General features: G+C 35.8%; 1 protein-coding gene across 1 annotated transcript; it reads left to right on the forward strand.

Annotated features, from left to right (window-relative positions):
* Window positions 1–3,605: 3,605 nt before the first annotated feature.
* LOC133296470 (uncharacterized) lies at window positions 3,606–16,329 on the forward strand. The gene is made up of 8 exons (XM_061495462.1): window positions 3,606–4,103; window positions 4,292–4,406; window positions 4,528–4,651; window positions 5,067–5,147; window positions 6,364–6,705; window positions 13,141–13,307; window positions 13,391–14,214; window positions 14,706–16,329. The coding sequence occupies exons 1-8, from the start codon at window positions 3,683–3,685 to the stop codon at window positions 16,193–16,195; spliced, it is 3,564 nt and encodes a 1,187-aa protein (XP_061351446.1). The 5' UTR covers window positions 3,606–3,682; the 3' UTR covers window positions 16,196–16,329.
* The last annotated feature ends 982 nt before the right edge of the window (window positions 16,330–17,311 follow it).

The following is a 17,311-nucleotide window of genomic DNA, read 5'->3' on the forward strand; positions in this document are numbered from 1 at the left end:
ATAACAGGTTGATCATTCGATAAAATTAAGGAAACCAATTAATTAAATTAATTAGCTGAAATTGGGGAAACCAATCAATTGGATTGATTGGACAAAATTAAGGAAATTACCCAATAAGATTGGGATTTGATGAGCGCGATGATTTGACCTAGTCTTAGGTAATGAGGTGCCACACACACACACAGATATATATATAGCCCCTATTCTTCCTTAATTTTTGTAACTCTTCTTCTCTAATTTTCTCCACTGAAACCTTAACCAACAAACACATCAGTGTGTCAGCTATCTCTCCCTTGGAATAACCAAAGGCACCGCCCAATCTCTGTTCTTCTCTTGAGTCTAGCAATCTTCATTGAAGGATATTGGGCATTCGAAGAAGCGTTCTTCTCTTACAAGATAACAAGGTGGTGTAGATTTTCATCGCAGGACTTGTGTTCTTCAAGTTTGAAGAATTGATCAAGAACGCATCTGATCATGAATAGTTATCCGAATAAAGGTATCAACTTTAAACCCCTAACATGTCTATTGTATGATTCATGGGTTGAATATGATTGAGGGTGGGCAAAGATTGCTTCTTCCGCACAAAATTTTAATTTTTCCCTCTTTTATGTTTATGGCCTACAAAAGGCTACTTTCATAAGATATAGAAGAAAGCTGAAGAGTTGGCACAAGGCAGTGTTGCAGAAACTCCCCAAAAAAGTGATGACACATCAGCACTTGTTGAAGGTGTTGACATTTTGGAGAAAATTGATAAAAGGCTGCACAAGATAGAAAAAAACCAACTGAAAATAAGAAAACTTATGATGAACAAGCTGAAGAAAATGGATAAATTTTTTTAGGTCAGTTAGGACTTCTCAATCCTACACCTCTAGCTTCTGATGTAGCAATGCCAATGCAACAAGGGAGTGATAATGAAGGACAAGAAGAAGAGATGGAAGAAGATGAGGTTGAGCAGAAAGATGACAATATGGAATAGAACCCTTCAGACCAAGAAGAGCAAGACGAAGACAAGTTCAAAACTTGTTTAATTTTGGCTTAAAAAGAAGGAAAAATCTAGGTTGTCTTGTTTTTCTCTTGTTCTCTTTCTTTTTGCCTATTAATATGTGTAACCCCCTGCATCACCATGAAAGTCAATGGAAAAGAGGAACATGCTTGTTACTTAGTTAGGATTTTAATTTGGTAAATTCACTTTTAAGTTTTGGATATGAATTAGGTTATCCATTACAACACTAAAATACTAAAAAGACTTGGAAAAAGCCTCAATAAAGAGTAACAAGAAGCTGAAAAAATAATGCTGCATCAGTAAGATAAAGTAGATTGCATCCTTAGCTATGCTATTTTGAACTTTTTGTTGTAGCAGGATGGCAGTAGTTATGTTGAGTGAGAGTAAGTTCTCTTCAACTTGAACTTAAAAGGCAAGCTGGGTATGAATTGAAGGTTGAATTAATCAAGGTAGAAAACAACTTGAATCATTGAACATTCAAGCACAAAGAATGAATTTGAAAGCAAGAGAAGCCCAAGGAGTGGATTTCAGATGAAGGCTTAGGATTCAATGTTTGGTGGATCTGAATCTTGCCGTAAGAGTAAGTTTTGAAGGCTATAAGGGTGAAAGAAGCCAAGCTAAAATAAGTGTAAAAGCACAAAGCAAAAAGGAAAGCCCCTCACCAAAAAAATTCAAAGTCAAAAGGAAAAAAATTAAAATAAGTGCCAATACAGATGGGCAAAGCCCACAAAAATAAAAGAGGGAGCCAAAGTTAAAAGCAAGCAAGGTGGACACTCGTTGCTTCAATTCTTTACACATGGGTTTTGATTCAAGTTTGACAAATTATGGATAAACAACTAGGCCTTATGATTCTTAGTTTGAAGCTCTCAAGTGCATCAAGCCAACAAAGAAGTTCTCCACACACACACACACACACACACACACACACACACACACACACACACACACACACACACATAATATTCCAGAAGCAAGAAGCCAGGGAAGTTAGGCTAACTAGGAGTACCAAAGTTGAAGTGTAAGCTCCAAGGTTGAGAAGCAACTCTCACATGTATATTGCTGTTGGAATACTACACCAGAACTGCTCATATCAGTAATAGTCATTGCTGTAATTATGTTACTGAATTTATGCAAATCAATTAATTATTTTCTTTTTTGTTACTCGATGACAAGCGACATTTTAAGTTTGGAGTGTGTTAACTCTCCCAAAATAGAGTTACTTTCGTATTTTTATGATGAATTTGCTGCATAAGTCCATAGAAGTTGTCTTATTTGCATGATAATTGAGCTAGTTATTGCATATTCATGATTAAGTTCTTTGAAATGACTAAGTATGGAAAATGAGACAATATTCTTTGTTTTTTTTTGTAAGAATAGATGATTTGTTGAGTATTTTACTTTGCAAAAAAAGTTGATGTCCGAGTGCTGTAGCAGAGAAGCTGACGACGAGTGAAGTAATAATATAGCAATCGAGACGACAATACAACAAGGACGAGGGAACAATTCAAATTCAAATTTTAAAAGTTAGTTATGCTCCCAACAAAAGGATATTGCACTAGCAAACAAGGGATAAAGAATTTTTTGAAGATCAAATCATATTTCAAATCCTAACAATCAACGATGGTAAGCTCTTATCTTATGTTGTTCCATTTAACATCACCAACAACAATCATACATTATATGTATTATGTGGAAATATTAATATTTATATCTCAATAAAGAAGAAGATTGAAATAAACGGTTAAAAAAAATAAAATTCTAATTTGATTTGAAGAAAAAGATAATAATATTTTCCTACAAGATAAAGATAACTTTATTTTCTATTTTCACATGAAAATAGATGGATTCAATATTTTTTTCTTTCTTTTTCTTTTTTCTTATAGATATGTAAGTACATGAGATAAAATTATTTTCATATTGTAAGAAAAAAACATTAATCCTTTTAAAAAAATTAAGTTAACCAAAAAAAAAATAGAAAAAAAATTGTTAAAGGAATATAGTAAGCATATTGGAGAAGAAAACTAATATAGTAACATGTTATTCAACACATAAATTTTTATAAATGCTACTAATAAGTGATGTGACATTAATCAAGTAAAAAAAAAAAATGAAACCATTAAAGAAAAAAAAGTGAAAAAGGTAGCGATAAAAATAATTCCTCACAAAACACTTAATAAAAATAAACAAAGTGCTTATATAATTTTACGTTTCATGAGAGATAAAATTTTATGTCATAGACATATAACGATGAAGCCACCATCTAAAACATAAAATAAAAAAAAACAAAGAAAAAATTATATCACTTTTTCCCGTAAATAAAAAAATTATATAAGAAAAAAAAGTGAAAAACTTAATTCATGTAACATAAAAACAATTTTTCCCATAAATAAATTACTTTTCACAATATTTATAATTTTTCAAACAATAATAGTCTGTAGGTCAGTCAGCAGCAGTGAAGGGTGCATATGAGCTAACGTTATCATTACAAACCAAGCATTTGATGATTTTGGAATAGCAACGGAAATTCGCATTTTGCTTACTGTTAAACTTAAACATCTGCTCTTCCTGTGTTGGTTCATTTCCTTCTCTCTCTCACTCTCATTCTCAAAGTGGTTGCTCGTGAATCCGATCCGATCCGATCCGATTCGATCTGGGTTTGTTTTTCTGGTGCGGTAGGCAATGGAAGAATACCCAGAAGAGTTACGCACTCCTCCTATTACACTAACATCAATTGTTGGGTGCCCCGAACTTCACCCGTTAATTTCGACCCATCTTTTGTCGGAGCAACCACCCATTAACACCCTCGCCCTCCCCGATTTGTCTAAAATCAACGTTTTCCAGAAGAAGAGGGATCCCGATTCCATCACCGCCACGGCCACCACACCCTCTCCCGTTGTTGGCGGCATCTTGAAGCGAGATTGGTTGCTCAAACATCGCACCAAGATCCCCGCCGTCGTTGCCGCACTTTTTCCGGCGGAACACGTCTTTGGTGACCCCGCTCAGTGGCTTCAAGTCTGCTCCGATCTCGATTCAATCAAGACCGTGATTCGTGCCAGGAACATCAAGTTCGCGGTAGTAATCGTCAACGCTAACGCACACGGTAAGCTTCCTAGTGCACATGTAGGTCACGTGTTCGATTCATGTACTCAACCACTTGCACTTGCAAATATGCACATTTTATTGAGGGAAAAAGAAGAAGAAGCACATTATTGTTATTGTTATTATTCTTTTAATGCTGTTAAGAGCTGTAGGGGGTAGTTATATGTTGAAGGTGTTGTTTGGTTGTAGATGAGATCAGTGAAGATAAAATGATTGCCTTGAGGAAACGAGCAGAAGTAGATGCTAAATATGTTGTTATGTTAAACCCAAATGATAGTTCAGAACTCCAACAGTCTCTCAACAGGCATGTACTATTTTTTCTTTTTTTTCTAAAACTTGTATTGTATCCGTTTTCTCTTTAAACAACAATGTTGTCATTATGTAAGTATTCTACTTTTTTTTTTTTTTTTTTTCTTTTGGTGCAGGCTGGCAAGTACGTTTTCTGAATTAGCCAGTACATATTACAGAGAAGAAGGAAGAAGGATTAAACAGCGGATAGAAAAGAAGAATGTCAGCTCGGTTGAGTTGATTGTTCGCTACTGCTTCAAAGTAGGGATTTGTATTTTTCTTGTTTGATTTTAGTTACTGTTCTTTGTAAATATGCAAGGGTAAAGTTACGTATAAGCTAGTCAGTGTTTAATGGGGAGTGATTTTTAGTTACTACTCTACTAATATGCCAATCTATATCCTTTCTAATCTTTCTCTGGTCATATTTGTTTCAGCAGAGGTGTAGCATCTCATTTCTAGTCATTTTTAGAAGCAGTAGATTTTATAAAAAAATAAAAAATAAAAAATTAGAAGTAGTAGACATTGGAATTACATTGATCATGATCTATGATCGCATATGCTTTTTTGCCTTTCTTATGCCATTTATTGTATATGAACTTGTACAAGTGTGCATTACTTATATTTCTATCAAAATAAAAAAATTTGCTTTATTTATCTAGATGCCATGAATTGCTAGGTTGCTGTATATGCAGAATTCCGAAGTGACTGGGCTGAAGCATTGAAATTTTATGAGGAGGCCTATCATACACTGCGTGAGGTATGTGTAGATATTTTTAATTTTTTGTGTTTTATTTATCTAATTTTGCTTAAGCATTGATGAAGTGCTATTATTGGTGCTATATGTCCCTCCTCTGTCTATTGGTTGAGTCAACTAACAAAAGAAAAACCTATCATTATGCCTAATATTTTGCTCTTAGAAGTCAGAGCCTTCTAAGGAGCAGTTTCTCACATCCTCCAAGAGCATCTGTAGCATCTGATTTTGTACTTATGTTTACCAGAGGCAATTTGATAGAAAATCACTCATTACTAGGGTGTATACTTGGAAGGGGTGTATAGGTGGGGTTTCTCTCCTATGCTGACCTTTATAACTAATTTTTGTGGAAGGAGATTTAGGGTCTCTTTTATGGTTATAAGGTTGCTTAATAGAATATATGGGGGTAATAGTGGAAGAGGAGGGGTATCTTTTGTATTGGGCTATTGGTATGTGATACGATCCGGTCCAAGACCATGTATGTACATGAAGGATTAAAATGAAAGAATGTGGGCCTGACTTTTGCTGACTCAGCAAATCAGTTACAACAGAATGGTTGGGGAGGAAGTGGTTAAGTAGTGTGAGGAATGCTGGGAGGGGTATCACGATTCTATATTGGGTTTGGAACTTTGGGAGAGAGTGGAGCCTCTCTAAGCGCTCCACACTACTTCTTTTCTTGTCAATTTCCTTCTGTTTTCTATTTCAATGTCCAGTGTATTTCTTCCTTGTAATGTTTGGATTGTGTAGAGTTGTCTCAGTTTCTTAGCTCTGTAATTAAGTATACCAGTAATACCAGATTTCAGAGACCTCTTTTGTGTTGAATCTTATTGTATTGGTTGGGTCTTTATCAGTATGGTTTTGGGGGAGTCTAGAGTCTCTCGAATACTCTGGGATTACATTTTCTTTTTCCTTGTATTTTGTTTTTCTCCTTAATTTTACTGTTCTTTGTATGAATTTTCCATTACAGTAATATAAATCCCAGCATTTTCCTCTGTTCCTTGTCTTTAACTCTTTTAATCTCAGGCTGGATCTTAACACAATTCTACTTGAATATGCCTTAATTGTCTTAGACTTGGGGAATCTTTTAGTCTCTCCTATGATTTCCTCAATGATTGAATAAAGTTGCATGTATTCAAACTTTTGTATGTTTGTGTGATTATTATATCTGTCTCCAAAACGCTAAATTTTGTCACATGCATTTTCTGTTTATATTACTCTACAGATTGTTGGGGTAACAACAAGGTTACCAGCAGTACAACGCTTAGTTGAGATAAAATCTATTTCCGAACAGTTGCATTTCAAGATATCAACCTTGTTACTGCATAGTGGGAAGGTTACAGAAGCAGTGTCGTGGTTCCGCCAGCACAAGAATGCATATAAAAGGCTTGTTGGTGCACCAGAAGCAATATTTCTTCATTGGGAGTGGATGAGTAGGCAGTTTTTGGTATTTGGAGAACTGCTGGAGACAAGTTCGAAAACCACTCAAAGCTTTTCGCCTGTTATTCTAGGCTCTTCATCCAAACCTCTGTCTGAGTGGGAATATTACCCTGCTTATTACTACCAAGTGAGCACCCCTCTTTAACTATCTAACTTGTATCATACTGCGCATGTTGAGAAAAGCTACTGACTAGAGCACTTTTGTTAGTTTCCATAACATAGCTTAAAAGTACAGAGATTTCAATTCTATTTTGGAACTTTCATTTTTGTAAAAGACCCAAAAGTAAAATCCATGCATGATGGTAGTATTGGAATAATGATACTAATTATTATATTGATGGTTTTGAGATGGTTAGTTCTATAACAGTATTCAAAATGTAAAGTGTATGACCTTTTATTTAAAAGGAAAATAGAAGTGGGCAATAGATACCTTGATGATATCTTTTTATAGTTTGTTTTTGTCATCTTTGGTTTATTATACTCTACTAAAAGTTCAAACTAATATTTTGATTAATAAAACTATCCAATAAAAGGCCATTTTTATCTTCATAACAAAATTTTGATGGAGTAAGAGTTCTTGTGTGGTTATTGAACAGATTGGAATTCCTCTCCACGAATCTCTTAGGTCTGTCAAGGCCCACCTTTATAGTTTATACCAGATTGGGGAAACTAAATAAGTAGAGACATAGACACATAGCTAATCTAATAGGTTTATGTTTTTTATGGAGGAAATAGATACCTCTAAGTTTGCTTTACCTAATATCAATAAATCTGTTTCATTAGAGCATATATAATGGACTTCATATGTACATAGAAACAAAAATAACAATCTAGCCTTATATCATTGTGCTCTACAAAAAACAAAATTTCGGAATATCCATTTTGATCAATGTAACACCCCGTCTGCAGCCGGTGAGTTAACCTACATATGGTACACTAGTGCTCTACAAATAATGAAATAAGCGGAAGGCTTAACATGCGTATTTATTCTAGTTATGGCAAAAATACGAATAAACTTTTTCTTTTATCCTATTAATATTCTGATTTACCTTACATTAACAATTTAATGCATTACCTATTATTCCCCGCATTGCCACGTACAAAACTTAATTCCAAATATTATGATTTGCACAGTCCCATACCTGTACAATTTTCTTGAACGGTCTACCTATGTCTATTCTATTTATATATGTACTAGACAAATATATTCCATTCAAATATGACCATAGAGACCATTCTGAACAGAAACCTACGGATAACATAATGGCTGTAATTCGGAGAAATCCAAATTCCTGTAATACAGACAATTTACACAAAACATAAATAAACATTATCAAAACTTTGAATTCATGGATGAATTCACACAGAATCTGACTCATGTCAGTCCTAAACACAATTAAACCTGCGAATCTTAAATTGCAACAAATACAATACATACTGAATTACCTCGTATACCGAACTATGGCTTAAAGCCAATACACAAATACATACAGAAATTCATAACTTCATTACAGATAATCAAAGTAAAGGCTAGACATGCCTCTCAAAAAGATAACAGCTGACAACATGCATGGATACTACACATGCCTCAAAAAGTATATACATATAAACACAGATCAAAATACAAAATCCAGCTCCAACACTAGCCACTCTGCACAGGCCTCTTGCCCTGAGATGACTGATCAACAACTGTTGGAATACCTGAAATATATCCCCACAACACGGGGTGAGAAATAAATCTCGTGATCTCAGGGTTTATGGAGAAGTCTCCACCTATGAGTTCACTTTCCTACATGAAAGGTCAGATATAATCACAGAATAATATCAGACTACTCGTCTGCACAGATAACTCCAGGAATTAAATCTCAAGAGCAACTAGAGCCAACCAGTTCAGGTGCACTCATGGTGTAAAAAAACCTTGGGATACACCACCCCAAAAGCTAGCTCAAAGGGTGGGAGTGCCCAAGGCCTTATAAACTCCACATTAGTTGCTCTTGAACCAATGTGGGACTATATATCTCAACACGTCCCCTCACGCAGGAGCCCTCTTGGCTTGAAGCGTGGATTATGCAACAGGCTCAATCTTTGGTTTACCTTTTTTGTGCTTCCACTTTAAAGTGGGGGGCGGTGAGGATCGAACCTCAAGCTCCGATACCATGTAAAAGAACCTTGGGATACACCACCCCAAAAGCTAGCTCAAAGGGTGGGAGTGCCCAAGGCCTTATAAACTCCACATTAGTTGCTCTTCAACCAATGTGAGACTATATATCTCAACACATGGCCTATCTGAATATGTTCATTGTACAAGAACCAATATATCACAACTCATATCACATCAAATCATGTTATCATCTATATGAATGCAACTACACTATATATCCGACTACCACAAAACACAAACATACAGATATACCTCCAAGATTATGAAATCCTGGTAGAACAAACAAAGAGGAAGAATCCTCCTAAACCAAAAGCTTACCTCTTGTAGCTCCTAGCAAGCTTACTTGTACAACAAGTAATCAAGTCAAATCCTCCGAACACTGATCAGGAATCACTGTATCTCCAGATTCACACCTTTACCCAGATATACATCAAATTTGACATACACACAACAACTTGTAACACATATCTTGTCCAATCTGCATTACACTCTTTACAAATTCATTCTTAACAATTCATGCCCATGCCACAAGTCAACCTATCTTTAAACTTGATATTATGTTACACCTACAACCAAACATTACCAGTTTGAGACTTGATCATTCAAACTTACTTAAACACTCTTTTAAGTTTCTACGGTTTAATTATCAAATAACTTTAATTCCAACCAAATGATCTCAATATGGCCGAATGTTAACCATCACATTCACACACATTTTCATGCTTCTCATTCATCATTCTTTACTCCACATTAACATTTACTCATGCATCAAAACATATACTTGAACTTGAGCTTTCAAATCATTGATTTTATATACTTTAAGTGTCAAATTACTTTCATAAGTTCAAACACTTAAACCAACCATTCAATTACACTTTATTATACACCAAATGCATATAACATCATTCAAAATAAATTATACAACATGGATACCCAATTAGTCACAAATGGCCGAAACATACATATTGTATTTTCATGATTTTCATGCATTCAAGCTTTAATCCAATGACACCACACCATCATATACACATTGAATTCATGCTGCAAACATTCAATTGATCATTTTGCATACAAACCCTAATTTAACTAGGTTTGGCCGAATTGAATGCTTAGTAAATAACTTAGGAATTCTTTGTATTTTAAGCATACAATTCATTAACAAATCATCATCAATCATATATCAACACACCATTATCATACATTTAGTATGCATAGTCAAATTTACAACTTGGACATCAACACTTTGCATGCATTTTTCTTAACATATAAACCATTAATTAAACATTAAATCATCAATTAAACATCACACCACATCAATTAACATGTAAGCATCATCAAACCATATCAAACCCTAATTTACTATTCATGGCCGAATTTGAAAGGTTAGGGTTATGTTTGATTCTTGCAATTTTTCAAGAATTCAAGATGTTATCTTTGATTTACAAGATTAAACAACCAATTCCAAAACAAAACCACTTCAAAATTCATCATCAACATACATAGAAATTCATGTTGAACACAAGAACACAAATATTCATAAATCATCATCAAATCAACAAAGTTGCTAGCAATTACCTTGTATAGCTTCCTTTAGGTAACCCTAAGCTTTTTCCAACATAAAAACCAAATAAAACTCGTCCAAAACACCAAAGTGCAGCAGCCATGTTCAACCTTTAGGAGGGATTATCTCACTCAATACAAGGCCAGAAGGTGTATGGTTTTAGGGCTTTTACTCACAAGCTCACAAGGAATCTTTTTCATGTTGAAACTTTCTTGAAATTATGACTAGAAATCAAGTTCTCTCAAACTCTCACTCACCATGGATGCTACGGTCATGGAGGATAAGAAGAAGAGATGTTTTGTGTGTCTTGAAGAAAGAATAGGAAGATGACAAATGGTTTGAAATTAAAAGGTTTAAAGCTTTAGTTTTTATGACTTTTTCACCTTTTTAACTTAGATATTTTTATCAAACTTTAACCAAACTTTCAAGACAAGCTAAGCATCATTCCCATCATATTTTGCACCGTGGAAATGGTTCCAAAAGAGCTAGGAACCGACTTGGTCTTATGGAGAAAAAATAACACACAATTTTGACCTTTTCAAAGTATAAAGTAACTTGATTTTCATTGGTTTTCACTTTACACATCACACCCTTGAATTTTTGACCAACCAATCATACAATAACATAATTACACATCACATATAGCATAGAAAGCAAGACATTCATCTTTGACCAAAGATTAAGCCTAGGTATAAAGTTAAAGCTTACTTTTTAAACTAGTTGACTTTTTAATTAATCAATCTTTGACCTATTTATTTAAATTATTCTACACATCATTTAATTAATTTAAACACATATACAAACCTTAGAATTTACCAGAGAATTTAACTAGACTGTCAGAACTCAGTTCAGACCTAGATTGCAAAATTACCAAAATACCCCCATTACACAACTTATGTATTTTTGTCTCTAAACACAACTTATGTTTTTTTTAGGTTCTAATTGACTTGTTAGGCATGAATTGTATCCTTACATCCATTATCATGATAGTTTCATGATTCAACTGACAGAATTCCCTTAACAGACACAGAATTTACACACTGTCTCACGTAACTGTCAATTTCAAACAATTTGAGAATTAGGGTTGTTATAATCAAGGTATTTTATTGGTTTCTCCTAAAGTTTTCTTTTGTCTCCCTCTATGTCCTTTGATCGAACTATCTTCTATATGATCCACTTTTCTCATAACAGCCTTTTTTGTTCTTCTACTTAATGGCCAAATCAACTTAAGGGAGTTTCTATCATCTTCTCAATACCTGCTACATCCATCTTTCTTTTGAATACATTCACTCCTGATCTTAATTATTATTATTATTATTTTTATATATGCACTCATCCACCACAATAGTCTAACCTCTGCTACTCTTATTTGTTATTGTAAAGAACCAATTCAACCCAAAAGCTTAAGTTGTTGGGTGAGGCTATATTAATGGTTTTATATATCTCAACACGCCCCCTCACACGAGAGCTCACTGGGCTTGAAGGGTGAACAATGCACAGACCCACCTATTTGTGCTAAGAAATTCCACAAGAGAAAGTGGGGGCGGTGAGGATCGAACCCGGGACACGAGGCTCCGATACTATGTAAAGAACCAATTCAACCCAAAGCTTAAGTTGTTGGGTGAGGCTATATTAATGGTTTTATATATCTCAACAGTTATGTAAATCTACTCTGGAACACCCGTCCTTTTCCCTCAATGTTTAGCAGTAATTGCCACATTGGAAAGAGGGCACTGAGTTACATGAGTTGAAACTGATCGAACCCGGGACACGAGGCTCTGATACCATGTAAAAACCCTTGGGATAAAACCTTGGGATACACCATGGTATCAGAAAGAACCATGGTATCAGAGCCTCGCCGCCCCCCACTTTCTCTTGTGGACTTTCTTAGCACAGGTAGGCTGGGCCTGTTGCATCTTCCACTCTTCAAGCCCAATGGGCTCTCGTGTGTGGGGGCGTGTTGAGATATATAGTCCCACATTGGTTGTATGAGCAACTAATGTGGAGTTTATAAGGATCTGGGCACTCCCACCCTTTGAGCTAGCTTTTAGGGTGGTGTATCCCAAGGTTCTTTACATGGTATCAGAGCCTCGCCTTCTTCTGGACTCCTCTCATTTATTTTTTTAGCATTTATATGCGTGGTATATATATATATATATAACAGGTTCGGTTCATGCATAGGACTCCGCTATCACGCTACCGCTACCTGCAATAGCGCTATATCGTTTTCTGTGGTCGGCCTCTACTGGCTGCTACCTGCGTTTGATAACTATGAATATTTCTAAATTTCATTATTTATTAATAAAAAGATGTATTTATAAAAATGCATTATAATTAATCTTTTCATAAACTCTCCTCTCCTGTCCCTTGTTCATTTTGAACATCAAAACAAGAGAAAGTAATTGTCTTTTTGTCCCTTCCTGTTTCCCTCTAATTTCTTTTCTTTCCCTCCCTATTCCACAATCTACACCAAGTTCTTTTCTGTTGGTCTTAGCTATTATCCTTATGTTCACTTTTTTTTTTTTTTCCTTTATTGTTTTTCTGTCATAATTTGTATTGGGCATTGGTATTGCATTTGGCTCTTTTCACATACTAATCAACCTCCAAATTAAAACCCTTCACATCTTGTTATCCGGGACTCTGCTGTGAGTGTCTCACCCTGCCTTGGCAACATGCGCGCACACATTTATGTTTTTGCAACTTTCATATGAGTGTTTCTATGAAAGTCTAATAATTTGTTATCTATACCTGTCTGAGCATGCAAAGTTGTTTCATGAATCCGTTCATGTGTTTCTTATATAAACTCTACTGGGTTATCCTGATTTGTCCCTGTGAAACAGTTAGCAGCTCACTACTTGAGTGAGAAGAGATCAACACTGGAACTTGCAATCTCAATGTCAGAAACTTTCAATGCGATTGATAGTGGTGCTGATTCAGTAGTTCCTTCAGTGTATGCGGGTCAGTTTGCTCGGTTACTTGAGCAAGGTGATAATGTTGATATGCTACCGTAAGTCTTATTTGAGTGGTAAATAATTTAATGTTCTGATATGTATCATATTTTAAATTATTGATTTTCATTTGGATTTGCAGTCTCAGTGATGAAGAGTACACGCGCTATGCTGTTTCTGAAGGAAGAAGGTTCCGAGATTCACTTGAAATTATTGCTCTTCTAAAAAAAGCCTATGAATCCTACAGTAGTATTAAAATTCAGAGGATGAGCTCTTTTTGCGGGTTCCAGATGGCCAAAGAATATTTTTCTGAAGGCGATACTGGTAACGCAAAACAGATTTTTGATAGTATTGCTACCCTATACAGAAAAGAGGGATGGGTAACTTTGTTATGGGATGTCTTGGGTTACTTGCGTGAGTGCTCACGGAAAAATGGTACTGTTAAAGACTTTGTGGAGTATTCCCTTGAAATGGCTGCACTGCCAATTTCATCTGATACTGTTGTTCAGAGAAACACTGGTCCAGCTAGTCCTGCAAATCTACTGCAAAGAGAAATTGTACACAAGGAGGTTTTTGAGCTTGTCAGTGAAGCTTCAGGGTTGGCAACAAACGAACATCCTAGTAATCTCATGATCAGTGGAGATGAATCACTTCAGCTTGAGGTTGATGTTGTCAGTCCTCTTAGGTTTGTGATGCTTGCATCAGTTGCTTTCCATGAACAGAAGATCAAGCCTGGAGCATCAACCTTGGTTACAGTGTCACTTCTTTCCCACTTACCACTAATGGTGGAGATTGATCGATTAGAAATCCAGTTCAACCAATCTGATTGTAATTTCTTCATTGCAAATGCCCGAAAACCTCAATCAGTAGAAGTTAGTGGTATTCAACAGCACCGAATGGAGACAGCCCCTTCTCTTTCCCTTGAATCAAACAAATGGCTAAGGTTGACCTATGACATCAAATCTGGTAAGTTAGATACTCTTGGCAAACTTCACTTTTCCAATTGGCTGTCAAGTTCAATCTCAATGCACCTTCAAATGTTTCTAAAACCAAGTAACCGGGAATGGTACATTTCGAACATTCTATGTTTTTTTATCCCCCTCGCCCAAATATTTTTTGTGATCATTAATTTATGTTGTTTATGTTCCCTGTGGCTATAAATGTGACTGGTTATATTGCATAACCAACATCTATTTAAGTGTATAACAATGGGATGATTGCTTATTTATGAATCATTCAAAATGCTGTGATATTTCTTCCAAAATTGGTATGGATTTATCAGACTCCTCTTTCTACAAGATCTGTCCATTATCTTGGTTCAAAAGTATGATTTATGCATAACTAATTTAGTGTCCAAATTGACGCCTGCATATCTATTACCAGTAGAAGTATTGCTTTCACTGTAGCCGTTTTTTTGTCAATTGTGATTTGAGACATCAGACACTATGGTTTTTCAGATCAAAGTGGAAAACTTGAATGCCTGTCTGTTATTGCAAAAATTGGATCACACTTCACAATCTGTTGCAGAGCTGAAAGCCCTGCTTCACTGGATAGTTTATCTCTTTGGACTTTGGAGGATTGTGTACAAACTGTTCCAATAAAAGATCCAATTCTTGTTTACTCTGGTCAGAAGTCTGTCCAAGTTGAAGAACCAGACCCACAGGTAGATCTGTGCCTTGGTGCCTCCGGTCCTGCTTTAGTGGGAGAGATTTTCTTGGTACCTGTAACATTGGTTTCGAAAGGCCATGATGTCTACTCAGGTGAATTGAAGATCAATCTTGTGGATGTGAGGGGAGATGGCTTGTTTAGTCCGAGAGACTCAGAGCCATACTCTATGAATAATCATCATGTGGAGTTGCTTGGTATATCTGGACCAGAAGGGGAAGATGATTCTCAATTAGATTCTGACAAAATAAAGAAAATACAGCAATCATTTGGACTAATTTCTGTTCCCTTTCTTAAAAATGGAGACTCCTGGTCGTGCAAATTAGAAATCAAGTGGCACCGACCTAAACCTATTATGCTTTATGTATCTTTAGGTTATACTCCATATAATGATGAATTAAATTCACAGATGGTCCATGTCCATAAGAACTTGCAAATTGAAGGGCACACTGCTATTGTCCTTAACCATCATTATTTGATGCCATTCAGACGAGACCCGTTGTTACTCTCTAAGGACAAGCAAGCCTCGGAGTCTGATCAGTCAGAATCACTGCCCTTAAACCAAAAAACTGTACTTATTGTTAGTGCAAAGAACAGCACTGAGTTGCCACTAAGGTTAAAGTCCATTTCCATAGCAGTAGAGGATGATGTTGAAAGGACGTGCTCTATTCAACATGGGAATGAGGAGTTTTCAGACCCAGCCCTTCTTGTTCCTGGGGAAGAGTTCAAGAAGGTGTTCTCAGTCAATTCCAATATGAACATTCCAAAACTCAGACCAGGAACTGTTTGTTTGAGATGGAGGAGGGACTTTGGGGTTCAAGAGCAATCTGCTTCTACTACCACAACATTGTCTTGGGTTGTGACTAAACAAAAGCTGCCTGATATGAATGTGGAGATACCACCGTTGATTGTGAGTTTTGAATGCCCCCCTTATGCCATACTTGGAGATCCCTTCACATACTATATTAGAATTTTGAACCAGACACAATTACTGCAAGAAGTTAAATACTCACTGGCAGACGCACAAAGTTTTGTATTATCTGGGTATCATAATGACACTATATATGTTCTTCCAAAATCCGAGCACATTCTAAGTTACAAACTTGTCCCACTTGCTTCAGGCATGCAACAGTTACCTAGATTTTCTATGACTTCACTGAGATACTCAGCAGCATATCAACCATCAAATTCTTCAAATTCTGTTTTTGTTTTCCCTTCCAAGCCTCATTTCAAGACTGCAGCCTCAACCAACTTTAGGGTGGAGTCAGTTGCTAATGAATAAATCTTGTACATGGCAAATTTCTTTTCATTTAATTTTGTTTCCCATTCTCTTGTAACCATTCCCCCAAGGTTTGGGGGAGACTACATATTTTACATGGAAAAACTGCATACATGGTATTTTTTCGATTCCTTGTTGCTAGTTTATTATCGAGTGATTTAGTATTAACACTTATTATGTTCTTTATTAGTTGTACAGTAACACTCTAAAGTAATGCATTTAAGACTAACATCTGACTGATTTTGCATTAAATAATTTTGGTGTTAGATTTTTCCAAAGCACTAGTGCAAATATTTACTCGTAAATTTCGTAGTTTTTCTTATCCATTTAATATTTACACGTTATGGGTATTTTGAAGCAGAAAATGGTGATACTCACGGCAGTGTTTGGTGGCTCGAATCAAATTCCATCAATGGTGTGAAATATGACATGAGATTGATGAGCAGATTTATTATAATGATCTGTCGATGAGGGCGAGACTGTGAGGAAGTAGCTATATCATTTGTGCAGCGCCTGAAAATATTTTACAGCCCCTCGGCGTATGATTTCCTTATTTAAAATCCTTTTGGGTGTAAATAAGAAAAAGGGTATGTTTAAAAAAGAGTTGTACTAATTTTAATTTTTTCTTTAGTTTTGCTTGAAATTCCCAAAATATTCCTATTCTCCTACTTTAGCTTTATTTTCCAAGGAGATTATTTCTGTCTTTTCGCAGCTTGGGTCAAGTCAAAGTCACCCACCCCCATCCCTTTGATCATGCCTGCGCAAATTTTCATTGAACATTGACTATTCATCACCCACTTCGTCATGCTTCATATCACAAGCTTCATCTCCTTTCCGTAAGTAAAAGAATATCACCATAATCAGAACCCATCACTTCATCCTATACCTCTTAGCCATTCCCTTTCACCCTTCCCAAAATTTCTATCTGAGGGGCCACTGCAATTGAGAAAAAATTCAGAGCTCCCGGTCCACGTGCTCCTTCGTTCAAGAAATTGACATTTGCAAATTTTATCTTTTTTCTCTTTTCTCTGTACGTTACTCTCGTCGTTATCCCATTCTTATTGGCTTGGCCCACTGATTGATTCATGCGCCAAAACCGTTGAAATTTTTTTCATTGAA

Source organism: Gastrolobium bilobum, unplaced genomic scaffold (assembly GCF_033153095.1).
Source record: "Gastrolobium bilobum isolate Gb01-03AN ecotype WA unplaced genomic scaffold, APGP_CSIRO_Gbil_v1 utg38010, whole genome shotgun sequence".
In the NCBI taxonomy this organism is placed as follows: Eukaryota; Viridiplantae; Streptophyta; class Magnoliopsida; order Fabales; family Fabaceae; genus Gastrolobium; species Gastrolobium bilobum.

Bases quoted from the DNA above. Each gene is read 5' to 3' on its own strand.
- LOC133296470 (XM_061495462.1), top strand. From the start codon at position 3,683: ATGGAAGAATACCCAGAAGAGTTACGCACTCCTCCTATTACACTAACA. The intron at 4,652-5,066 runs GTAGGGATTTGT...ATGAATTGCTAG, and splicing joins TTGTTCGCTACTGCTTCAAA to GTTGCTGTATATGCAGAATT. The intron at 14,215-14,705 runs GTAAGTTAGATA...ATGGTTTTTCAG, and splicing joins GACCTATGACATCAAATCTG to ATCAAAGTGGAAAACTTGAA.